The sequence below is a fragment of the Corvus cornix genome, chromosome Z (genome assembly GCF_000738735.6).
Source record: "Corvus cornix cornix isolate S_Up_H32 chromosome Z, ASM73873v5, whole genome shotgun sequence".
Classification (NCBI taxonomy): domain Eukaryota; kingdom Metazoa; phylum Chordata; class Aves; order Passeriformes; family Corvidae; genus Corvus; species Corvus cornix.
This window is the reverse complement of record NC_046357.1, coordinates 28,631,977-28,656,816: the sequence shown is the minus strand read 5'-3', so window position 1 is coordinate 28,656,816 and position 24,840 is coordinate 28,631,977. Positions and strand designations below refer to the sequence as shown.

Sequence of the window (24,840 nt, the reverse complement as noted above, 5' to 3'; positions counted from 1 at the left end):
TCCTTTACAGCAGGGTTCAGGGCTGGATCCAGGTGAGACCAGGCCGTGAAAGGCCCTGTAGGTCTTTAGAAACAGCCAGCTGGATAGCAGCCTTTTGGGGAGAGCAGCAGGGAGGGTGGCATGGCCTGGCTGGAAGGTGCCTGGGCCTTACCTCCCATTTGGAAATGTCAGCCAGCCCACGACTCAGATTCCTGATCCTCCCCAAGACTGTCTTCTGCACAGCAGTGGTTTCAGAACTGGTGAAGTCCAGCAGCACCTGGAAAAAGAGAAGCTGCAGACGAGCCCTGGGAGCAAACACCTGCTCCAGCAGGAGCAGTGTGACTCTGCTCCTAGGCAAGACTTTCATGGTCCCTCAAGGCTTCCTCTGACCTTGAGCAAAGTCTTGGTGGGTTCCTGCTCCAGGAGTCCCTTGCAGGCCTGGGACAAAGGCCCAGGCCAACCCTGTTGCAAGGCAGATGCCATCCTCTGCAGCCATTCTACTCCCAAAGAGCTTGGTGTCAGCCCCTGGTGCTTCCCCCGGGGAAGTGGGAAGTGAGCACCCTCCCCACAGCACATTGCCTGCCACCCAGGAGAGGGAAATCCCTCCTATCTAGGGTGAGGAACAGCCCTGAGACCCCCATTATTTTCACAAGCCAGAACTCAAAGATGCCGTGCAGCACCTTATCGAGACTGGACGCAGGAGAGCTGAGTACCATTGCTTCCAGCATGGTGTTCACAGCTCTCAGGGTCTGCAAGGAAGACAGAGAGTGATGGCATTGATTCTGCTGTTCCTCCCCACCCTGGAAGACTGATCTGAACTCACAGTGCTGGGTCAGGATGCACATGCTGCCTGGGAGAGAGACATGGGCAGAGAGTCTGCTGACTATATAAAAATACACAAATATCAATTTCAGTTTAAAAATTTAATTTATTGCAGATTGCTACAACTGTACTGCCTATATCTAAACATGCAAATATCAGTATATCTCTCTAAATATCCATACACCTCTAACTGTATAAGGACAACAACATAATACATCTATAAGTATAACTATATAGAGGGGGATCCCAGGTAGTTCATTTTCACAGGCTTTCCCCTGGTAGCTTCCTCCCATGTAGAGCAGCCCTTCTGGAAAGGTACAGCAGATGGACATCTAGGAAGCAAAGGAAACACTGAGTCAACACTGGGCCTTGTTTATGTCTCCCTCAGCAGCACACCCAGCAATAGTACTTCTATCAGTGACTAGAAAACATGGCCTGAAAGGCAGGTTCTCCCTTGGGAATTTGAGGCCTGCTGTTTACAGAATAGGGAGCTCTCCCAAGTTTTCAAAACTTTAAAGTTTTGAAGTACCCCAATAAAAGCTGCAGCACTAGCTCTGTAAATAGCACCCCCAAGAACTTTGAACAAAGACCTTCACATCTCATGAAAAGAACTCCAGCCTTGTTTCTTCTCTGTACTGACAAAGAGACCTCAGTCCTAACAGTAGAAACTGATGGGCATTGTGAGATGAGTTATTAACTAACATTGTTACCTGGGATCTAGAAACTGCCCTCTGAAGTCCATAGCAGCTCCTCCAACAATTCTACCATCATCTATTGGATCAACTACTCTGATCTCCCCTTTCTGTGAAAGCTAGGCTCAACGTAGCTGTCTCAGTCATCGCTAAAAACATGTGGACTCTCTTCTTACCAGGGTCCTCTGGCTCAAAGGAACTGTTCCCACAGCTCGTGTTGCCAAGTGAAGCTCTCCTGCCACAACGTTCACAGGCTCACTTCCTGAAGACTCACACTGACCCAAAATATTCTCCTTAAAAGGAAAAAAAAAAAACCTTTAAACAGAAAGATATTCTCATTATCACCTGTTCAAGAATATTAGTCTCTTCTGAAAACAGCCTATCCATCAGTACCTTGAAGATGAATGATTATTCAGAGCCTGCAACATTTCCTTCTATTAAGGAAAAGAAGGCTTTTTTTCTGCTATGTGTGAGTTTACAGAAGACAAAAGGGCATCACACTGGGTAATAAGACATGGATAATTCCAAAAAATCACACTGTCCACCTTGAGTCTGCTCTTACTCAAATATTGATAAGGCAATGCCAGTGTATATTAATAGAAATAGACATTTTTTGATGAAGCCATACAAAAATACGCAAAAAGGCTGGGTAAATACAGGAACTAAACACCCAGGGAAGTCTGGGAAGAGCCAAGAGTTAAAGACAGGAGATTTTTAACCAAAGGTGGGAAACTGTCAAACCAAAGGCCTTGTAGTCCGTGAACTACTCTTCAAACACAGAATAAGCCACAAGTCTTTAACCACTTCACATCCAGGACCAATATTGCGCTTCTTATCACATACATAAGTCATGAGGACTCAAAACCAAAACACCTGTTCCCCAACAACTCCTTGCCTCACACACTTAATCCCTTTATTCCTAAGGAGGAAGTCTGGACTCTAATTGCCAAAGCCTTCAACAATGGAAAATACATACCGCTCAAAACACTGTTCAAAAGCTGTCAAAACTGCCAAAGTTCAAAGTGCAGGTGAGACAATTCACTTAGTAGGCATCAAGGAAGGAGTCCTGCCACCTCTGTGTGCACTGGGACAAGGACGTGCTCCTCTCTACCCAGCACTGAGCAGAACAGCGTATTCCAGGCTGGAGTTTTGGGGGCAGATTTCATTGGAATATCTATCTATCTGGAAAGACACGCAAGAGGAAGAAGACTAATCGTTGCAACAGAGAGAGCAATAATGGCAAGTTTGCACCAGCTTTCCCACCTAGAAACTTAATTGAAGGCATCAGGATACTGAGAGGACAGTAAAATAGTAGCTTCAACACATACACAACATGGCATTTTGAGTGCTTACAGACTAGGCAGATCTCGTGCAGCAGCCAAGAGATGCAGTCAGCCTCTTGCTTTGCCTTTGTGTTCAAAACCGAAAGGAGAGACTGCATTTGGTGCTGTAACAGAGTGACCTCTCCACGCCCCTCTCTGCACATGAGACTTACAGTTTTGTACACAAGGAGAACCAGCCACAGGTAGAGCAAAGGACGTTCACAGCTTGTCAGGTGACATAAAGTATGAACATGTGAAAATGCTTTATACCAACCAAATGCTCATAAATTGTATTTTCCACAGAAAACATAAAATTATTAACTCCATCTAACCATTTCCCTGAATTTTCAACAAAAATGTTTGCCTTCAGTGGCAATTCTCAAAATACTCTTTAAGATCAAAGACATAACCTAAAAAGCTTCCACTTCATCAACATGAATGAACCTGCAATGTGCATTTTTCCTTTGAAAATGAGCACCTGAACTTATCTGACACAAGCAATGGTCTCGTGCTTCAGAATGCAGGACAGTTCTGATTCCCTCCTCCTTTTTTAAAATTTTGTTTTAATAAACAAGCACTTAATTAAAGACGCTTTTACTTCTCAGGCGTGTGACAACACTGAAAAGCTCTCAGTGCACACCCCAGCACCGCTACTGAACAGTCACCTCCAAGAGGGCATCCAGTTCAGGGTGGGACAAAGAAACTATCTCCTCGAGCGCCTGAAACACAACCTCGAGGTCGGCCGGGCCGGGGCTGACGGCGGCGGGCGGCGGGGGCGTCTCCGCCATCGCCCACAGTCGCCGACTGTCGCGACACACGGGGGCGCCGCGCGCGCGCCCGCCCAACGACCGAGCGCCAACGGCCGCGGCGCGAGGGCCGCGCCGGCCCCGCCCCGGCCACGCGCCCGGGTAACGGCACGGGGCCGGCAGGGGGCGCGGTGCTCCGCCATCCCTCAGACACCGGCAGCGCCCCTGCAGTGAACCTCCGGAACATCGATGCAGTCGCTAATCAGGGAAAATTAGAACGGAGGAATCATTCGGGCTGGAAGTCACCTCACAAGATCTCTCCTTCAGCCTCCTGCTCAAAGCACAGACGTTCATCGGGTCAGACCGGGTTGCCTGGGGCTTTACCAGTTAAAGGATGCAAAACCTCTCTGGGCCCGCACTCCACCACATTGTCCTAAGTTTTTCCTCTCTAGTTTCAGCTGATGCCATTTTCTCTTTTCTCCTGCCAGGCACATCTATGAAGAGCCTGGCCTTAGCCCCTTGATCCCATCCCCATAGCCTCAAGGTGCTTTCAGATGCCCTACAGCTGTTCCTGCTCCAGATGATGAACCAGTCCTAGACCCACAAGCTCACCTATCAGGGTGAGCGCTCCACCCCCACTCCGATGGTTGCCTTCCATGAATTTGTCCTATATTTCCAATTTCCATCTTGACTTGTTGATCATAACCTGGATGCAGGAGCCATTTGTGATCTGAAAAGTGTCAAGCAGAGGCAATAATCCCTTTTGTCCTTGCTGAATTTGATGGGATTCCTTTTAGCTCATTCCTCCTGCCACTTCTGGTACCTGTGGATGGCAGTCCTGCTCTTGCACATACGGACAGCCTCCTCCTCTTCCCTAGTTTACCATCATCTGCCAGCGTCACAGTGGCTCTCCTTTGCTTTGCCCACTGCCCACAAGTTAAACAGGAAGCATCCCAGGATAGACCCCTGCTGGATCCCACTTGTTGCCAGATATCTCCGTCATTGTTTTGCTGTCAGGATATCATGCTTGGCTTATACCTTTCTGCTGTACCTGGGAAAGCAATGCTTTTCCTCTCCCTGCAGGAAACTGTAAAGTTTAAATAATTTGATTTGTACTTATAACCAGGTTTTTGGTTTACAGTTTGGCTTGATCTTAAGGAGATCCTTAAGATTTCCAATGCAAATAATTCAATATTGGCATATCCTGGAGTGAGGAATATCAAGCCCTTCATTCAGAGTGATTAGCTCTTGCCTTGTGCCACATTATAAAGCATGCATGCGCAAGTCCTTGTCTGTCTAGCGAATACAATCACAGTGCACACTGTTTTAGCATGTGTTTGACAGCAAACATTTCAGTGCTCACTCCATTGATTTTTCTGCTGTAGGCTGCAGCTTTGGTATCTCTCTTTGTATCTAAATGTCTTAGCAGATGGGCACTGGATTTAACTGACTTTCTTGTGTTTGTACCATGAAGAGTGTCCAAACCTGGCAACACTGACTTGGTATCTGTTGTTTAGATATTCATATGTAGAAAAAAGAGCGCACTGAGAGAGCTTGTGTTACATGTGAAATTGCATGTGACACAGAAAATTAGGAGTCATTTACTAATTAAAAAAACAAAGTAATATATCACTAGGCACAGCTAGAACTGCACTGGAGAAGACACAAGACATATTTATTTGAATTTTTTATTCTGTAGTACTCTATATCACTTATATATATAAGAGAGAAGGATACTGCCAGCAAGTAAAACTGGTGATAGAGAAAAATATCCCTTTAAACTTCTGATTACAAATTAACTAGTTGTAATCAGTTTTCCCTGGAAACATCCTACTGACATTCTGCAGAGCATGATGTTGGATTACAGTTTGCTTCTAGTGAATAAGGAAAGATAATCTAGCAATCCTAGACAGAGCTGTGTCAGGCTTTTTTTTTTTTGGTATGGCTTACAGGTATTTTCTCCTCAATATTTTCTGACTGTCTTTTCCTTCCTTACACTACTAAATAAATAACAAAATGTGGTTTAAATTCGGTCTTCCAGCAATTTCTGACAAAATACAGATATATACTGAGGATATGAAAGCCCGGAGAATAGATTATATATCTCCTGCTAGACTGGTGGGGCAAGTGGTGAGTGGTATCCCAATCTGTTTGTGTTAACCACTTCCAACACGCTGATTGGCAACAGCAGCAAGTCCATTTGTGTGAAGGAACAGAGACTACAAGGCTCAAAGTGAAACTGCCAATGCTTTGTCAGCATGACCAGTGACGCTGCCTTATTTTATCAGAGACTCTGATTATTTACAGTCATCAATTTTTATACTTCTGTTTAGGTTATTGAAGTTCAAAAGACCATGAAAGTGGCAAGATCGCTAAAAAAGTTCTGCCTTCACAGAATCATTTGCAGTTATTTTCAGCTTGGACAATATCCCTGTGCCTGTGGGGGTGTGTGCACAAAAACTCCAAGAAAACATTCCTGTCTCACTTACTTGGAGTAAGGATTTTTTTCCCCGTTCTTCTTACATTCCTACAGAGCCATGAAATGCAAGGACTTTTGACCCTTTTTGATCCTAACAATTCATTTTATACACTGAACCTCCTAAATCATTGCTTCAATACATCTCTCTCACATGCTATTGACTTTACTGCTGCCATTTCTGTTCTTTCAAGTGATGAATCTTGTTTCACAAGGCTGGGAAGACAAAAATCCATTTCAGACCCTCAAAGAGGGAGTTAATTTATCATTACTTCAGTAAGCATTCTTAGTTGCATAGGGCATTAATTCTCTCTCTTGGTCCTCCATATCAAAGGTGTGGGGCTTTTCCTGAAATACTGCATATTTGATGAAATACTGCTAATTTTCCTTCATAATAATGTGCAACTGAGATGTTATTGTCCAATTTTTATGCTCTTTCCTTTTAGGTCTAGCCATTGGATTCTGTCGATTACATATACAACTAACATATGCATTTATTTTCTTTACATTTCTAATGGACAAGCATCCTAGGGTTAATATAAAATATAAAATTGTATTAAATTTGTATGTGACACAGTTTGAAACGTAACGAAAAACAGTTTTCATGTCTGTCCATCTACCTACCTACCTCCCCACCTACTCACCTACCTATCTACCCAATTCTCTATAAATTTGAGAACAGCTTTTGTAGTAATCATCTCCCTTTACACTAATTTTCAGGTATAAAGCCAAGCATGCATTTACTGGAAAACACCTGTTGAGCACTAATTTTTATTGTCCACCTGGTCCAGTTGAATTGTGAGCTGAAAAAGTTCCTGCAGGCTAAAAAGGGAGAAGATTGAAACAGAGCAAGAGACCCATTTTGTTGTGGTGTTTCCTTTTTCAGAAAAGGTGAATTTTATATTTGTTCTTGTCGTTCTAATTCTCTACTTCTAATGAAAGTGGAGAACAAAGGAAATGGAAGAAATACACTCAAAGACCCATCCTTCTAATGTGGAAATGAGTTCAGAATGGTTTGGCAAAGACCTCTGTGAATGGAATCCAGGTTGTGGATCTGACTCTCCAGTTGCGTATCTGTTCCTTCAGGTCTTTATTTTTGTGGGGTTTGACCTGGTCTCCCCTTTCAAAAGGACTCTATTGCTTCCACCTTGTATATCTTTTAACTACTTCTTCCAGAAAAAACTGTGGCCTCCACAGTGCTGAAATTCTTGGTAGGAAAAGGGAAAAATAAACTGAGTGTAGATCAGATCCATAAGCATAAATCCTGCTCAAAATAAGGAATCAAAATTCATCTAAAAATTCACAGGAATGTCCATAGAAATGCCATGATGAACTGATATTAAAACTGGAGACATGGGCAAGGCTTTGGTGACTGCCATTTAACTGTGGTGGTGAGCCAAAGACATGAGTGAGAAGAGAGAGTGTAACATGGAGCTGCAGTAGCCCCAGACGTGTGCAGAGGCACGAGGAAATGCAGGGATGGATATCCCATTGTAACATCACTGGGTGGGAGGATGACATCACCAGGAGATAAGATTGTAACCTTACCTCCCTCACTGCTTGTATTCAGGGGCTAGACATCCATTCAACTGTGACATCACTGGGTGGTGGAGAATAACATCACCAGGAGATGGACTGTGATACCACATCCCTCGCTGGTTATATGTGTTCCTGCAGAGCCTGGCTGCGCCAGTTTAGCTCAAGTCTGGACTTCTGTTGAGTGTGCCTGCAAGTGGGAGCTCCTTCTGGCCCTCAGTTCTCCCCAGGCTGCCGCAGCACGAAGACATGGCCACAGGGGCAGACTGGAGCTGCCCCATCTGCCACAACACTCGGAGTGATGTGGCCTCTGCTCTGCCCTGTAATGACCAGTTCTGTCTGGGCTGCATCCTGCGGTGGGCAAAGACAAATCCAGCATGCCCACTCTGCAGCAGACCTATGGAGATTGTCAAGTTTTCTGAGCGGAGCGAATGGGACTATCTACAGTTTGCCATCATGGCCTCAGAAGAGTTGGCAGAGGACAGCAGCCAGGCAGGGAGCGCTCCGTTCCACCTGGCCCAAAACAACCCCCATCACCCTGTGGTGTCCTCTTCAACTTCTCCAGAAAGGATGCTGTCCCCAGATGAGCAGGGGACTGCAGAGCCAGAGTTGATGGGTGGCCTCCTGCCTGAGGTCTGGGCAGAACTTTTCCAAAGGCAACAGCAACTGCTGGACCCTGTGCTTCCCTGGCTGCGCTGGAGGCTGGCAGCAGTCTATCAGGACCAGTGGTGGCGAGCAGAGGCTGCAGAGGCCTCCATCCTGCACGGCCTCTGTGTCTGTGGTCCGAATGCAGAGACCTTGGTTGAGCTGCTGGAGCCTCTCCTCAATGGGCACACAGCACCGCTGGTCTATGGCATCATCAATGTCATTGCAGGCCAGTGCATTGACAAAGCCCGAAGGCTGCTGTGCTTCCATCATGCCAGCACCAACTCCAGTAGCTCCAGCTACACTAGCTCCCGAGAGGTGACTCTTGCCAAAGAACCCACAGGCTCTGAGGTAGAGGAGGAAGCTGGTACATCAGAAACTGGTCTCCAACGGAGTCCCAGCCACCCCCTATCCATGCCCACCTGCTCAAAGCAGGACCAGCCCCAGGAAGAGCAGGAGCAGACAGCGGCAGCGGCAGGTCCATCTGGTCAGGGCTGCAGCCCGTCTCCTCCTGGCCAGGGCAGGAACTGCTCTTCTGGGAAGCCCCGGCATGCCCGGAAGAGGAGAGCCCCCAGGCCCCAGGATTCTCCCCTACCCAAGAAGAGGCCACCCCGCCAATAGCACTAGCAGGCCTCCAGGAACTTTTCAGCCAAGAAAAAAGGAAATAAATTGTCATTTCCCTGACAAAGTCTCTGAGTGCTACTTTCTCCCCATTCTGGTGCCTTTCTCTGGTCCCCACACTCCACCATCACCCAAGAGCCCCCACAACTCCAGAGCCATTTTGGCAGTGCCTCCTCACAAAGGAAATCCTGCTGCAGCCATGATGATTGAAAAGCTTTTGAACAAGCACCGAGGCGGTGCTACCAGAGGCATCAGGAGTGAAAGACTGACCAGGCATTCATCATATGAGAAGAGTAAAACTCTGATAGTGCCTAACACAATTTTTGCCTAAGACATTAGTTAAAAATGTGCAGTTTGATGATGTACAGCCAGAGGATAGGAACAGCCTGAAGGTACAACCAATCAGAATTCATTCAATCATTGGGAGGGAAAAGACCTACACATTAATATAGAATGCACTAAAATCTACATTAAGGTAGAGCACTATAAAAAGAGGGCAGGAGGAAAAGGAAATATGCATCAAACTGGGGAGTGGAAGAGGAGGTAATACCAGCAGCACTGTTCATAAGGACACTAATTACACATTTTGCAGGTGTGTTTTAAAAAGCTAAATAAACAACAAAACCAAAACAAACCAATCAAGGAAAAAAAAACCCCCAAACCAGAACAAAATAATATATGTTGCTCTTTAAAACTTTGGAAACTGTTTTCGGACACATTAAGTTTGTATTTTGGGTGATCCGCTTGTTGGAGAGCAGGAAGAAATTACTAAAGGCAGACAAAGGAGGAAGGAGAAGTAATAACATTTAGCACATTGCCTTTTTGTTTATCATGTTTGTACAGTCTCTAGGACAGTTCATTCTGACCACAGAAAAGGTTGGCCGATGGAACACAGTGGGAAAGCTGCAGATTTGCCACCTGCTTGCAGCAAGCAGCAAGCACAGTGACTGTACAGGGAGTTGCTGTCCTGCTGTATGTTCCTGGCAGGAGCCTGTGCTGGCTTCCCAGACCGAGTGTGTGCTGTGCACCCCACAATCATCTTGTGAACATGACTCAGTCCACAAGAACCTGGATCACAGGAGGAGGGCGCGGTGCCCTGCTGGCCAACCAACAGACATTCATCCAGGGAAAGTCCCTCTGAACAACCTGGTGGTCTTTAACGATGGAGTGACTACACTAATGGAAAAGGGAATGTACAGAAGTCATCTCCTGGAGTTCTGTAAGGACTGTGGCACTATTCCCCACAACATCCTTTGCTCTAAATGGGACAGAAGTGGATTTGATGGGACTGTTCAGTGCAGGTGGAATTGGTCGGACTGGCATATCCAGATGATAGTAGTCAATGGCTTAGTGTCCCCATGGGCATCAATGAAAAGTGATGTTCCTCAGGGGCCCATATTGGGACAAGTGCGATCTTCATCAAGGACATAAGACAGAGTAAACTAGTGCACCATCAGCAAATTTGTGGGTGACACCAAGATGAGCGGGTGACATGCCTGAGGAATGAGGTGCCATCCAGAGGGACCTGGACAAGCTCAACAAGTGGGCCCATGGGAACCTCATCAGTTTCAACAAAGCTGGGATTACAGCCCAGAAAGCCAACTGTGTCCTGGGCTGCCTCACCAGCAGCATGGGCAGCAGGTCAGTGGGAGTGCCCCTTTGCTCTGCTCTGGTGAAATCCCACCCAGAACACTGTGTCTAGCTCTGCCCCCCCCAGCACAAGAAGGACACGGACCTGATAGAGCAAGTGCCGAGGAGGCCACCAAGACGATCAGAGGGATGGAATACCTGCACTATGAGGGACAGGTGAGACAACTGGGCTTGTTCAGTCTGGAGAAGATAAGGCTCTGGAAGACCTTAGAGCCCTTTCCAGTACCTAAAGGGGCTACAAGAGAGCTGGAGAAGGACACTACAAAGTCATGTAGTGATAGGACAAGGGGAAATGGTGAGGAGAGGAGAGGACAGGGTTAGATTAGATGTTAGGAAGAAATTCTTGACTGTGAGGATGCTCAAGCACTGGCACAGGCTGCCCAAAGAAGCTGCATCTGTCCCTTCCCTGGGAGTGTTCAAGGCCAGGTTGGACAAGGCTTGGACAACCTGCTCTAGTGGAAGGTGGCCCTGTCCATAGGAGAGGGCTTGGAACTAGATGGTCTTTAGCATCCCTGAAATCCCAAACTATTCTATAATTCTATGATTTCAGGTAAACCAAGTAGCTTTCCTCACACTGGTGACTTGGGTATTTACTGCATGTTTCACCCTCCAGACCAGCAGTTCTTCATGAAACATAAAAACTACATTCCACTTTCAAAATATCACAAGATATTATAAAGCTCCATGCTTTCAAGTATTTTTTTTTTTTACTAGAATAGTAAACCACTAGTCTTGTGCACAACAAGATAATAACTTACAGGATCACCTACTGTGGAGTACGAGGCATAAGAATGTTTTATCTCAAACATTCTGACTGTTGCAGCAGGAAAGTTGTTATTGGAAGAGAGGGTGTTGCAGATATGGGAAAGCGCTGTGCTGAGCCGGTTTCTTTTTCTGCCTTGAGACTTGTGTTCAGTGCTGCTGTGTGCACTCCCACTCCTGGCTCCCTTCCTGGAGAGCACCAAAGGGCTGACTGCAAATGCCTGAAACAGTGGCAAAAATCTGTATTGCATAAGAGGTGTGCACCAGGAAAACTATAAAAAGAAGTGGGTCAGTCCCCCTCATTCTCTCTTTCTCTCTTGTGCTCTCTTTGTTCACCTCATTTCCAGGTAACAGTTCCCTGACATGTGATCTGGAATCTTTGTTCATCCTGAAAAAAATTTGTAATGGACATCACACACCCTATCGGGTTGGTTGTGGCACAAGGCACCAGGAGAACAGGGGGGAAGTGCCAAAGCCTTGGATGAACTCTCTTGCATACACTATGAGTGAGAGTGGCATTGGAAAATTGATCCAGTTGTTGAGAGCTACAACTCTATATTGAAATACTACTGAAGAGTAATCGCTTTCAATATCCAGTGTAATTCCCTGCATTTGGAAGCCTCTCATTTTCTCCATTTACCTCAGAGCTAACATCAGCTAGGAAGTGACAGGGCTGAAAATAACACCTCAGCCATTCTGCATCCCGAGTCTCAGGAAACATTCATAGAGCTTCAAAAATGTTCACCACTGAACAAGGTGGGACACAGGCCTACAAAGGGTAGGATTGATGAAAACATGGAAAGCCAAGCAACACATCCACTGCATACACATTATCCTGCTGCTACTGTGCTGTAGCATCTCCAAGGAGCCTTGCCCATCTGAGGTGCACCTCTGGAAGCTTCCCTGGGAACATCCATGCACCACAGAGAGCTGCCTGCTATGGACATAAAGAAAGAAAGAAAAGAAGGTACCAACACAATGTGGGACAACTCAGAAGGTGCTGCTGGGAGGAAAGCAGTGGGCCCAAATGGGCCAGTCCCAGCAAAACTGGAAGCTGTGAGGCAGAGAGCAAATAGAGCAGATGCTGGGCAGGCTGCAGGAAGGCAGGCTTAGGAAAACAGAAAAACCACCACCGCCCCAAAGTTTGGAAGCTTCATTCCTCTGCCTCTCGCTTTTAAACCACTTTTTCTCTATTTCTCATGTTGTGGTTTAACCCCAGCCAGCAACCAAGCACCACACACAGCCATTCTGGCTCCCTGGGGAGACAATCGGAAGGGTAAAAGCTGGGAAACTCACAGGTTGAGATCAATTCAGTTGCACAGGGAATGCAAAAGCCACATGCTCAAGCAAAGAAAAATAAAGAACTCATTCGCCATTTCCCAAGGGCAGGCAGGTGTTTTGCATCTCCAGGAGAGCAGGTCCCCTCATGCCTCACAGTGACTTGGGAAGACCAAATGCCATCACTCCAAACGTCCCCTCCTTCTCCTTCTTGCGCCCAGCTTGAAACACTGAGCAGGATGTCAAATGGTCTGGAATATACCTGTGGCCAGTTTGGGTCACCTGCCCTGGCTGTGTCCCCTCCCAGGCTCTCATGCAGCGTGACCCCAGGCCAGCTCTGTCTGGGCAGTTGCATCCCTCATGGTGGGTGCTGAGCTGAGAGAAGCCAGTGGCCTCACGCAGATCCAAACTGCACAAGTTGTCACTCCCTCACGTCAGCCTCAGTTCCCGTGGCAGAACTCGCGTGCCCGCTGGACGCTCACCTGCGCCCGAGCCTGCGAAGAAGCCCAGCTCCCTGCCCCTCTGCCCCGAGCAACACAGACACTCCCAACCTCTCCAGGAGCTGCGACACAACCAGGGCCACGGCGCCGTCCCCAGCAGTGACACCACTGCTCTGCCCCGTTTTGCCCTCCTCTATTCACAGCTGTGAGCCTGTATCTCCACACGAGGTTGTGGCCTGGAGATAACAAAGGAAGCAGACTTTTGCCCAGTTCAAAACCATGCCACAAACGCCATCCATGGGTCTTCCCAGGTTTAAGCAGCACCTGACCATTCAGAAGCAAATTTAGAGCCTATCCACAGGGTGAGAACAAAGTGAGTCTTCCAATGAAGGTTTTATAGAGTATTTATTTTGACTATCAATCTAAACAAATGAGAAACTACAAACTGAACTGTAAACTACAAACTACAAAAAACTACAGACTACAAAAAAACAAGTGGCCTCTTCCAGGGCTAGTATCTCCTGTTGGCCATAAACTGCTGCGCTGCCATGATCAGAGGCGTCAGGCTGGAGGTCGGCTTGGCTGAGGTTACAAATGGATGCTGCCCAAAGAGAAAAGGAAGAAATTAACTTCTGCTTTCCCAACTCCACTCCTCACGGGCTCAAACAGGCTTTCTCTGGTTACCAGAAAGATGTAGAAATGAGGGCACTCTCTGCACCTTTGTCTCCACGTCAAGGACCTTGCTACCATAGGAAAACATGGCTCACAATCCCCACAAATCCATTAATCCTGCAGGTGTCTGCAGCTTCTTGAGATTTTTGTTGTGCCACCATTGTGGGAATGCAGCTTGCATGTTTTCCTTTCATCAGGACACTCACAGGCTTCTTGAGGTTGCCCTTTCTAAGGTCATGGGCTATTTTCAGTTGTTAAAAAAGGTGAGGAGCGTAAGGCATTCCTCAGGAAACTCCAATCCCTTGGAGAAAGGCTGATCCCCATAGGATTTTGGCCCATGTTCTGAAAACCCCTGACACAAGTGGCTGACAGATTCAGCACTGGCACCTCCCTCCACAGCAGGGACAGCCGAGCGGCACTTCTGCCGCTCCCTTTCTGCCACAACGTCGTCTACATGGCTGTGCCAGGCAGCAATGGGCCAGCCTGGCCAAGTCCTGCTCAGCTGTCCCCACCTTGGTGGCACAAACCTCTACAAGCGGGGCAGGAGGGCCAAGCCAAGGCCCCTCTGAGGCTCACTGGGAGCTCCCCAAAGCCCCTCCTTCCCTTCCTCCCTCCCTTCCTTCCTTTCTTGCTTCCTTCCTTCCTTCCCACACCCAAATCTCAAAATTATTGCCAGGGGCTGGTTTCATTGGCTTCTTCCACCACCTTTTCAGTGCTCCCTACCGCTATTATTCTACTTCACTTCTTTTGCTACCACATTAAACTGAGTGTGTTCCCAAAGTACAAAACTGGGCCACAGAAATGACCATCTCAGCATGGAGCACCTCTCCTCTGAGGGAAAGGCTGAGACAGCTGGGCTTGTTCTGCCTAGAGAGAGAAGGCCCTGGGCACACCTTCTTGCCACCTTTCAAGACTTCCAGGGGGCTTCACAGCATGCTGGGGACATATTTTTTTGCAAGGACCAGTTGCATTAGCACAAGGATAATGGCTCTCAACACAAAGAGGGCAGATTCAGATCAGGTCTAAGGAAGAAACTCTTTGCGACGAGAGTGCTGAAACACCAGCACAGGTCGCCCAGAGAGCTGCTCGCAGCCCCATCCCTGGGAACATTTGAGGTCAGCTCAGATGAGGCCCTGAGCAACCTGATCTACTTGACGACGTCCCTGCTCCTTGCAGGCCACTTGGTCTGGGTGACCTTGAAAGGCTCCTTCCAACCCATCTCCACTCAGGATTCTCCTTCATTTTTCTTTGAAAAGCCCCGAGACTGGAGATTCTTAGGACTGGTGCCCCTCCGATGCCTTGGATTGAGCGGATGAGAAGCCCCTGGCAGTGGGCAGCTGGTGCACCCTGCAGCCGCTTGGCCTTTTACCTGCAGAAGCTCCTGGGCAGACCAGCGCCTGTCCTCGTCTGTCTCCAGGCAGCAGTGCAGGAAGTCTCGCAACCAAGCGGACTGCTGCCTGGGGTTCTGCAGCCTCGGGGTGCCCCCAGTGCATATCAGCTGTCGAACCTAGAGAAGAAGGAAACACCATGCTCCGCCTGTCTCCTTTGCATGCCAAACCACTCACCCAGACCCCACGGGAGAAGCTCCACTCTCCAGTGGCACTTCCCTCCCTGCCACAGGCTTGGACATGCCCTTCCTACCCCACACAAAAGAACCCAAAGCCAGAGACAGTCACAGCTAGTCCACTATGCAAAGGCTCCTGCTGTGCCCCCGATTTCATTGGCTGACCAAATTGGGAGCAACTCCATTGGCAAAAGCACACTTTGCTTCTCTGAGGAACGACACCAGCTCTTACAGGCAATTTGGAAGAGGGACTTTGGTCGAACTCTACAGTTTCCAAGGATTATTACATAAAATAATATCTATTATTATACACTGCTCACTGCTCCCTTAGGCAGAGCTTCCATCAAGCAAAAGGCATCACAAAAGGATTTTTTTGTGCTGTTTGTGATTAAATGCCATGGGGACGGTCTGGACAAGAAGCACGAGAGACTATGTGGCCTGGAACCTATCGTCTTCAGGTGTTAGGCAAGCTTCCCGGGCCGAAGAACGGGGGCAGACTTTGTTAGAATGACAGTAGTATCTGAGAGCAGTTGCAGCATACCGTGGCAGAGGTTTTCCTCAGGTAAGGAGGCGCTCCTTCCACCATCTCGATCCCCACGATGCCAAAGGACCAAATGTCCACTTTGGGGCCATAGGGCTTCCTGGTGAAAATTTCTGGTGCCATCCAGTAAGTAGTCCCGACAGCTGATCTCCGTTTGCTCTGCTCAGGGGTGAGCTGAGCAGCGAGGCCAAAATCAGCTGAGGGGAAAAAAGCCCTCTGGTCAAGCCGGCATGAATTAGGAAAGCAAACCAAAGAACTCCCCACTGTACCAACGTCCCAGAAGGCAGTGTGGAATCTGGCTGCAAAAGGGGCCAGGCTGGCATTCCTCCGGCCTGCAGCCGAGGAAATACGGAATTGGCCACTGAGCAAAAGCCTCCAATTTCAGGCAGTGGCTTTCAGTCCCCTGAAGCTTTAGCCCATAACTGCCTTGCTTGGGAAGGGACACGCACAATCCAGAGCCACTCCTGACACCTTCTTCCCAGCCACACCTCCCTGCATGTTGCAGCTGTGCTCTGCGCTCACAGCAGGGCAGCCTGCACTGCCATGGGCACCACTCTTGGGGACCTGGCAGTCACTCAAAGGCAGCCCCACACCGCAGCCCACCATGGCTGAGCCTGGCCAACAACACCCACCCAACTTGACAGATCCATCCAAGCCCAGGAGAATGTTGTGGCTTTTGATGTCTCGGTGGATCACTTGCTTGGAGTGAAGGAAATCCAGGCCTTGCAGGCACTGAGAGAGAGAAAAGAAACACGAGCCTAAGAGTTCCTCATCTGATTTCATCCCACAAGCAGGGAAGTGGCAAACCTGCAAGACTGACTCGCTGGGGGATGCTGAGCCATGGCAGGACAGGCTGCTGGCAAGAGCAAGAGCTTGCTGCTCCAACACGAGGACAGCAGTGCCTTTTTAACTGAGGGCGTATTCGCTTCTGAGAGAAAAAGGGCAATTGTTCCTCTGGCCAGTGGCCTGCAAGCACACACTGAAGGAGCACTGCTGCAGTGGCTGTGCTCTCTCCAGCCAGACGACAGCGGATGCTTTTGCAAACACCACTTTGGGTGCAAGCATCTCCTTTGAGCCTGAGCTTTGTGAGAGCCCTGAGAGTATCTCTTTGTCTTTGCCGCTTGTCTGAGATTGCGCCACCAACACATTTGCTCTTACAGGGAAGGAATGCAGTACACTTAGGGTCCAGGCAAGTGTTCAGAGAGGCACACAGAAATAAACACAGCTGGAGAAGGGTGGGCACGCTGGCAGGCACTTCAGATGCTCTTGCTGCTGCCAGTTGTAACAGAAAGGCAGAAAGCAAGCTGGGAAGATGAAATCAACTCCTCTCCTTACCACCTGTTGGGAAGGACCATCCCACCCAAGCCATGGGAAGCACAAGCGCCATCCCTCACCTCTCGAGAGACAGCTGCTATCTCTCCTTCTGCCATACAAGTCTCCCTAATGACATCGTGTAAAGAGCCTCCGTCCATGTATTCCATCACTAGCCAGAGCTCCTCGTCCACCAGGTAGCTGGAAGGAGGAAACAACAGCCTGGAGATGAATGCGCACAGTTACATGACCTGATGGATTCTTGTCTCCATGTCTCTCTCGGAGGAAGGCAGGAGCAAATGAATAGTCATTCACTAGGCTCCACAGGCCTTGAACTCTGTGCAGTCTAAAAGACTTCTTGGTATCCACACCAATGCAAAACACTGGGAACAGGCAAAGGAAATAAGATCTACAGTGCTTTGTGACCCGAGGGAAAAAATCAAGCCCCAAACCCAGCTAAATGAAGTGCAGGGAGGGGGGAACTTTGAGGCTGTTGGCTCAGTAAGATAGGGCCGAGTCAGGTCTTTGAAAGTGCACTTCAAACTAGGTATGCCAGGAAAGATTAATGCAGCCCCAGTGCAATCTCCTCCCAAGACACCGTAGATCAGCAGAGAAACAGGAATTAACAGCTCCGTTCTCTGCCAGCCACCAAAGGAGTGGTTGATCCTTTGGCTTGCAGGATGGGAATGACCCTTCATGGCAGAAGAGCAGAACCACTCACCTGTCTACGTAGTTCACGAGGTTGGCGTTCTTACCGTCGCGCATGACCTGGATTTCGTTCACGCACAGGTCGGTGCTGCTCTCTCGCAGGAGACTGATTTTCTTTATGGCCACCTGAAACGACATGGAAAACCATGAACCAAAGAAGGCTGTGGCACGAGACCACAACGGGAACGAGGAGACAGTGATTTTGGGATGACAGAGCTGGGCGGAGCCAAACCGCCTTGCGACTGGACATCAGAGGAATTCGTAGCTGAGCTTGCAAGAGCCTCTTACGCCACTCGCTTGGGCGCCAGTCCCAGGACACAGAGCCAGAGAGCCTTTGCTTTGTACACCCAGGAGAAACAGGCTCTAAATTCTCCACCTCAAAGCTCTAACAACACTCCCTACGCCCACAGCCTTCCCCCAGGGCCTTACTTTATCTTCAGCATTTTCATTCACACACCTCTTGCAAGCAGGAAGCCATTTTGTGCCGGTGAAAAAGGAGCCAAACTGCTGGGAAAACACTGGCAGTTCTAGGGGGTTCGATCATTACTCCAGCAACCGCTGGCATTCTTGATTGCACAACAACACAGCAAACTCTTACAGACATGACGGGTAAAATGCCGTCCTAAAAGCATCCGGAGGGTTAAACCCCCAGGAAATACAACCCTACTCACTTTACAGAAAAAATGCTGTGATGATGAAAACATCATTGAGGATACCTCCCAAAAAGACAGCCCTAGCCCTTCCACACTTCAGGAGCTTTCATTTTGCTGCACTAAAACACTTTCCTTCACACCACAGACATTTGCAATTACTGCCTGACTGCAAAAAGGAATAACCCACGCCTTGATCCTCTAGCCATGCACGCCAGGCTCTGAGCATGGCGTAGGCCCTTGACAGTCCCCTTGCAGACCTCCCTCTCGAAGCACAGTTCCCAAGGGCAGCCCTGCAGGTGGCTAAGGAGCTACTAGTATGATTCCTATGTATTTGCTACAAGCCAGAAACGAGAATTCAGGAATCCTGAGCTGCGGCCCCAAAGAGCAGTGCCATGCTCTAAGACACCACCTTGGCACTAAGACCCAGCTGGCTGCATGTCCTCCTCTGAGAGAAACTGCTTGGCCTCCTCGCATTCCTCGGGGCAGCTGAGAAGGACAAAATCTGTCCCCAATGTATTTGGCAGGTGGACACTGCTCTGCACTTCATTGGCCCTTGTAGCAAAGCTCTACTGACCAGCCAAAGCTCAGCCGCAGCTCACAGCAGAGGGGAGGGCACTCGAGAGCTGCAGAAGCTGCGGCGCTGCCTGACGCTTACCTCTTCTCCTGTGGCAGTGTCCACTGCCGTACACACAGTGCCGAAACCCCTAGAAACAAAACAGCAGCGGAGAAAGGAGAAGTCCTTTAGTCCCTGCAAGTGCAAGACACCGCGGTCCAGCGGGAAGAAAAGGCCTGGGGCAAATCTCAAATGGGACACGACAGATTCTGGTCTGGGTCTTTTTCCCTTTTTTATTTCCGTGTGTGCACATGGGTGGGATTTTTCCAGGCACACACTCTGGCTGGGCCTTCCCACACCTCTCCTTGGAGTCTATCTGCCAAACTCAGGCAACACCACACAGGCCTTCTGAGAAGCCTGAACTCATGGAACAGCCATTGGAGGAAAAGATCTAGAGACAGATCCTTCCTCCAGCTGGCAAGGAAAGTAGTCTCCAGCCACAACCAGAGCAGCCAAAGGCCCCCATTGTTGCACACACAAATGGAGAATCTCTAGACAGCTTCATTCCGGGTCCAGAGCCATCGGCAGACACAGGAAGGACTCTACTCCTCAGGTGAGTTCTTGTACACTTGGCTGCTCCCAGAGGAAATGCTGCAAACCATCCCATTTACAGTCAGTAGAGCTGGCTTTCAAAAGGGAACAGCTTGGGGGATTCTTTGCAGGAAAGGCCAAATCCCCACAGGATCCATGAGGGCTCTGCCATCAGGCAGGTGATGCCTTTTCCTCTAGAGTGCATCGGCACTGGCGTTTCCCTGAAGCTTTGGCTTTTGCCACCTCAGCTATAAAAGAGAGTTGCTTCTTTCACCTCTGCTTTTGGCTTCTAGACTAGGTGACAGTCATCCTGACCACTGAATCTTGTTTTCAGCAAAATATTGGAAAGAAATGCTACTGACAGCTGTTCCCTGACAGCTCTCAGCTGCTAACTTGACCTTTGAGGCAACACAGTTTTTGCTCCTTTCATTCCCACGTATTCTGTATTCTTTTGAGACATGTAAAAATGGTTTCTCCAAAAAAAAAGCGGCAAAGAGGTGCCACACACTTGAGGGACAGGAGATCTCCCAGGTGCTGCTCTTTGCCGCAGAAAAGACATTGCCAGCATCCAGGTGTCTTTGCCGTGCCTTCGGACCACAGCTATAAATGCTGACCAGTACTGAGGGACGGGAGCATCTCAACGCAGTGTCTGAACAGCTGTGGAGCTTGCCTGACGTCACGCTGGGGAGATGTGACACCAGCAAAATACACAGCCCCTCCCTTTGAAGAAGGAACGGTGGCTGCGCTCACCCTTTGCCAATAGTTTCCAGTTCTGTGTATTTAGCCTCGGGATCTCCCTCGCTCACCAGCATCCCTGAAAGAAACCAAAGGAAAGATGTTCACTTCACCACAGAGATCCCACCCTGCAGCAGATCAGAAAGGCAGCCCCACTCTCTCTCCCCACTCTCCTTGGGGACACCAGGCCCTTTCTTCTCAGTCAGTCAGCGAACCACAACAACAACGGCACCACAACAACACCACCACCACTACCACCACAGCAACAAAACAGCAATAAAACAGTCAGCTCTGCAGCACAGATTGCCTGCGCAAAGCCTGACTGTCTAAACTAAAAACTAAGCACATGGAGAATCAGTCAGAGGAGACACGGATCAGAAAAGACAACAGTAACCAAGAGAAGTGATTGTTGTCTAGAAACATTAAGGGCAGCAGGAAAAACAAAACCTTTCTGTTCTTAGGAATAAACACTCTGTGACATTCAACCAGAGCTTTAATCCTTGCAAATGTAAAGGCAGGCATCTTGGGTTCTGGAATCAATTTTTATCAACAGCTGCCCTTTCCAGAACAGGAAGAATATTGCAAAGTGCTTCCAGCAGAGGCACGATCTCCACCTTTCAGCACTTTGCCTAAACAATGCCTTTCTCCCTTTCAAGAGCAGCAGCTCATCTTATAACCCATTGCGTGGGCTTTAGGAATGCGGTCCCTCATCTTTTAGGACCGGGCTAAGTTCTGAACATGACCTTGGCTGTGCCCCCCAGGAGCTGGGCCCACAGAGCTCCTTGAGGCCCACTCATTCGCTAGGTCACAGCCTCCTGCTCAGCCAGAAACAATCTCTGTTTCTTGCTTCCCTTCTGCGTAGAGGGCAGCTCAGGCAAAGCCAAGCCAGGCCAAGCTGCCCTCAGAGGCAGGAGCAACACCCGGTGCTCTCTCGCCACCTCAAAGCACAACACAGGTCCTGTGGGGAGGCCTCAGGACCCGACACTCCGCTGAGGAGAACAGGAGGTGGGAGGAGCTCATGCTGACACATGCACACACAAGGCTCCAGCAGACAAGGGATACACAGGACATACTCAGCATGGCCAGGCACTCCTCCTCTGCCTTCTCCTGCAGCTCCTCAGCACTGCCAGAGGAACCTCTTGTGCTCCAGGTGCACGAGCTGCTTGTGCTCGAGTTTCCAGCTCGAGGACTGGAGGCTTCTTCAGAGCCTGCAGCTGCAGCTCGTGCAGGTGCCAGGACAGAGGAGGTGGAGCTCTGGGACAAGAAATGACTTTGGGTCAGAAAGGTGCCTGGCAGAGATGCCCCTCTGATCCCATTTCAAATGCAAGCCCCTAGGAAGATGCTGCCGGCCACATCCAGGGCTCTTCACCTCTCGGCTTTTGCTGCCCACTTCTCCAACTCAAGGCGCAAAATCCAAAGGCTGCTTTTACACGAGGGACTAAATAACACCAAAGACACTGCTAAGCAAAGCAGGCACTTACTGATGGGGGCTGCTCAGGCCGTGGGCTGACCGCAGGGGCAGGTTCATTGGCACCCTCCTCCTCTTTAGCCTCTTCCTCGGGTACAGAGGCAGCCAGAGCAGGTGCTGACGCTGCCCCTGTGCTCTGTGGACAGATACATGAGGGATGGGAAGGAACCTGTCATGCAGAACCTTAAGATATATTCAGCTACAGACCCCGCTGTATCTCAGCTGTTCCTTTAGCTGCTGACAGCTGCTCCATGGAGAGGGCCAGGTCCCTCCTGGGGACAGTGTCTCCTCCATGCCCTTCGAGGCTCTGAACTGCATCTTTGCACTGCTCTCTTCAGCGGGGACAGAGAGCCTGCACAGCCACAGGGCACAAAGGGCCTCCCTTGTCCCCCAGGGCAAAGACATCCTAATGCTACCTCTTGTCTCTTGCTAAGACAAATTCACGGCCCCTGTCAGAATAGTGGGAAACTGATGTCTAAACGTCCGAGTTCCACACCCCTTTTCAAGGGCTCATGGCTGGGGGAAGCGCTCTGGAAGTGCTGGAAAGATTCCAGGCCTCAGCCTCTTCAGCCACACACGGGAGATGCTGTCTGATCAGAAACCTGCAGCTCTGCTTTGCTCCAGCCACAGGGCTTCCCAGAGCTGCCACTTACTGATGCTGGATGCTCAGGCCCTGCAGTGGCAGCAGATGCAGCTGGGTTGGCATCTTCCTCCCCTTTGTCCTCTTCTTCAGGAAGACACACAGCCAGAGGACGCTCTGAGGTTTGTTTTGTGCTCTGCAGACAGACAGCAGCATGAGGGACAAGCAACCTTCTTTACACTCTGCTCTAGACCCAGATGCACTAAGGAGAAATCATCTGCAGAGAAATGGGATCCTCAGTTGTTCAAACTCAAGTAAAATGGGCCAAGTAGATGGGACTGCACTCTCTTGTACAGGAGAAATTCCATCATGGCTCAAAGCACCAAGCAACCCCACTTTCATCTGATCAAAAGCTCTGAAATGGAACATGGAAACAAAACAGGCAGGGATCCCCTGCAGCTGCTGCTGCTGCTGCTGCTGGTGCTGCTGCTGCTGCAAAGAGCCTGGACTGTACTTTCATTCATCTGACCAGGCGGGCACTGGACTGCAACAGGCCCAGCTCACAGCTTGCTCCAAATTGTCAAATGCTACCAACGCCAAAGGCTCCTTTCCCACTCACCCACGGACGGGATTCTCTCCAGGCATGGGCAATGTGACCTGCAACACACAAGGGAAGAAGAACCAGATGCTGCAAGAAAACTGCCTGCACTGGGCAAACCCACCGAGACGTCAACCAAACGGCAGAGCGTTTTGCTTTCACTACATCCCTCCAGCAGCAACCTGTGTGCCACACAGCAAGCAAGACAGCAGCACAAAACACTGCCTTGTGTCTACCTGTTGTCCTCTTTGGCCACTCAGCCCATAGAAACTTGAGACTAAGATAGTCTGAGTGGTTCTGCAGCAGTCAATGCTTCTGCCCCACCCCACCCAGCAGGAGCTACAGCTCCTCCCCTTCCTGCACTTCAGTTTTCTGAAGAGATTTCACGCAGCAATTCCCATGAGCTTGCTGAAAATGATTCCACAGAAAAGCTTCCCCCACGTCCCCCTCAGCCGTGGTGGCAGTTCTACTGTGACAAAGCACAGGAACAGCTCCTGGGTGCAGGAGCATACAAGAACTCTTCTAAAAATGTCTATCTCAGAGGCCTTTTCCAAGCTGATTCTGTGATTTCATCACAGAGAGAATGGCTCCTTTAGCACGCAGGAAATGTCAAGTTCCACAGGCACATCCTTGGGATGAGGGAATGCAGACGAGAAGATGCTTCCCCTCAGTCCTAGAGAGCAGAGCACAGTTTTTACAAGGACTCTTGCCAGGTTCTCTGCATCTTCCCATCTTGGAAGATGTCTTGCTTCAGCCAGCAAACTGAGGAGATTCCACACTCCACTGCCACAGGCCTTGCCGGGACGGGGGGGAGCAGAACCCCTGCAGGCTCCATTACAAATGCTGCCCACACTCCGCTGGCTACAGACACCCCCTTCTTAGCTGGAGCTGTTGACAGCAGCTTTACCCCACTAAAAGCATCTTCACGGCAATTTGGTTTCCATATGCTGCACCAAACAAAAACGTCTACTTACGTGCCAGGTGGGTGAAAAAGTACCCAGAATAAGCCACGGAAAATGCCGTGCAAACTGCAGCACACACTCCCTCCATGGCTTGAGCAGCGCTGCTCAAGTTTGCACCGGACAAGACTTGTGGGGAAAACCAAAAAGACTCAAGAGTCCCGTCAGGGTGCAGCCTGCTGGCAGAGCCCTCCGCGATCAGCAGGATCCGCCTGCAGTGAGCATGCCACAGAGCTGCTCTGCACATGGCAACTTTGCCTTGACAGCGCCGGGATGCGGCCACTGACATCACAATAGCGGCCGCTCTAGGCTGCTTTGTGAATTAATACATAGGACCAGACCTTCTCTACAGCGAGCGCCAAAAAAAGCCTGCAAAGCAGCACAAAAAGCCCTCCTAGCCCGTAACCTCAAGGCATCTAGGAGTAACTCTGAAAACACACCAAGCTCCTATAGCCCACGCTGAGAAGCTGAACACTGAGAAGGAACCAGGATGCGAGGAACCACATTAGTGATCTTTGGCCACTACTGCTTCCAAGCAAAAACCAGAATGCTTGTTCCAGCTGGATCTTCCTTAGTTCTAGAAAGCACCAAACAAGGAGAAGCACTGCTTTAATTACATTTAGAGTCTCTCCTGGGTACAGAGACAAGGTCATGGATCTTTCAGCACTATTTACTCAAAGCATTTGACATCATAGCCATGGGTGTGATTTTAGCAGGGAAATGCCATGAAATGCAAGGGGGATCATTCTGTCTGGCTCACTCTAGCAGAGAGGCCTTGGGACCCCAGCACCACCACCATCTTTTCCCCCATTTTCATCCTTCCACAATGTTTTTTAGGACATGGGGCTGAGGGTGGGTAGCGGTGTGGCTCCCAAGGATTGGTACAGAAGTGAGAGCTCCAAGACACAGCTGCAACCAGCAGGGCAAGGGCAGCATGT

General features: G+C 49.3%; 2 protein-coding genes and 1 long non-coding RNA gene across 4 annotated transcripts; 1 reads left to right on the top strand and 2 right to left on the bottom strand.

The window, feature by feature from the left end:
- Positions 1–921: 921 nt before the first annotated feature.
- LOC120411474 lies at positions 922–2,657 on the bottom strand. The gene is made up of 3 exons (XR_005603786.1): positions 2,470–2,657; positions 1,670–1,786; positions 922–1,133 (listed from the first exon to the last, which is right to left on the bottom strand). It is a non-coding gene; the product is annotated as an uncharacterized LOC120411474 (long non-coding RNA).
- Positions 2,658–3,751: 1,094 nt separating this feature from the next.
- Positions 3,752–8,861, top strand: LOC109144635. The gene is made up of 3 exons (XM_019286141.2): positions 3,752–3,918; positions 6,758–6,928; positions 7,608–8,861. Exon 3 carries the CDS (start codon positions 7,823–7,825, stop codon positions 8,837–8,839), a length of 1,017 nt encoding a protein of 338 aa, XP_019141686.1. The 5' UTR covers positions 3,752–3,918; positions 6,758–6,928; positions 7,608–7,822; the 3' UTR covers positions 8,840–8,861.
- A 4,421-nt stretch (positions 8,862–13,282) lies between these two features.
- Positions 13,283–20,531, bottom strand: LOC104689817 (serine/threonine-protein kinase PAK 3-like). Of its 2 annotated transcripts, XM_039566545.1 has the most exons (7): positions 20,313–20,531; positions 17,779–17,891; positions 17,141–17,258; positions 16,379–16,478; positions 15,747–15,943; positions 15,011–15,148; positions 13,284–13,570 (listed from the first exon to the last, which is right to left on the bottom strand). In XM_039566545.1, the coding sequence occupies exons 2-7, from the start codon at positions 17,820–17,822 to the stop codon at positions 13,481–13,483; spliced, it is 687 nt and encodes a 228-aa protein (XP_039422479.1). In that variant the 5' UTR covers positions 17,823–17,891; positions 20,313–20,531; the 3' UTR covers positions 13,284–13,480. The 2 variants fall into 2 exon arrangements, with proteins under 2 accessions (XP_039422478.1, XP_039422479.1); XM_039566544.1 differs by lacking the exon at positions 20,313–20,531 and having other exon boundaries at positions 13,283–13,570; positions 17,779–18,250.
- Positions 20,532–24,840: the final 4,309 nt, after the last annotated feature.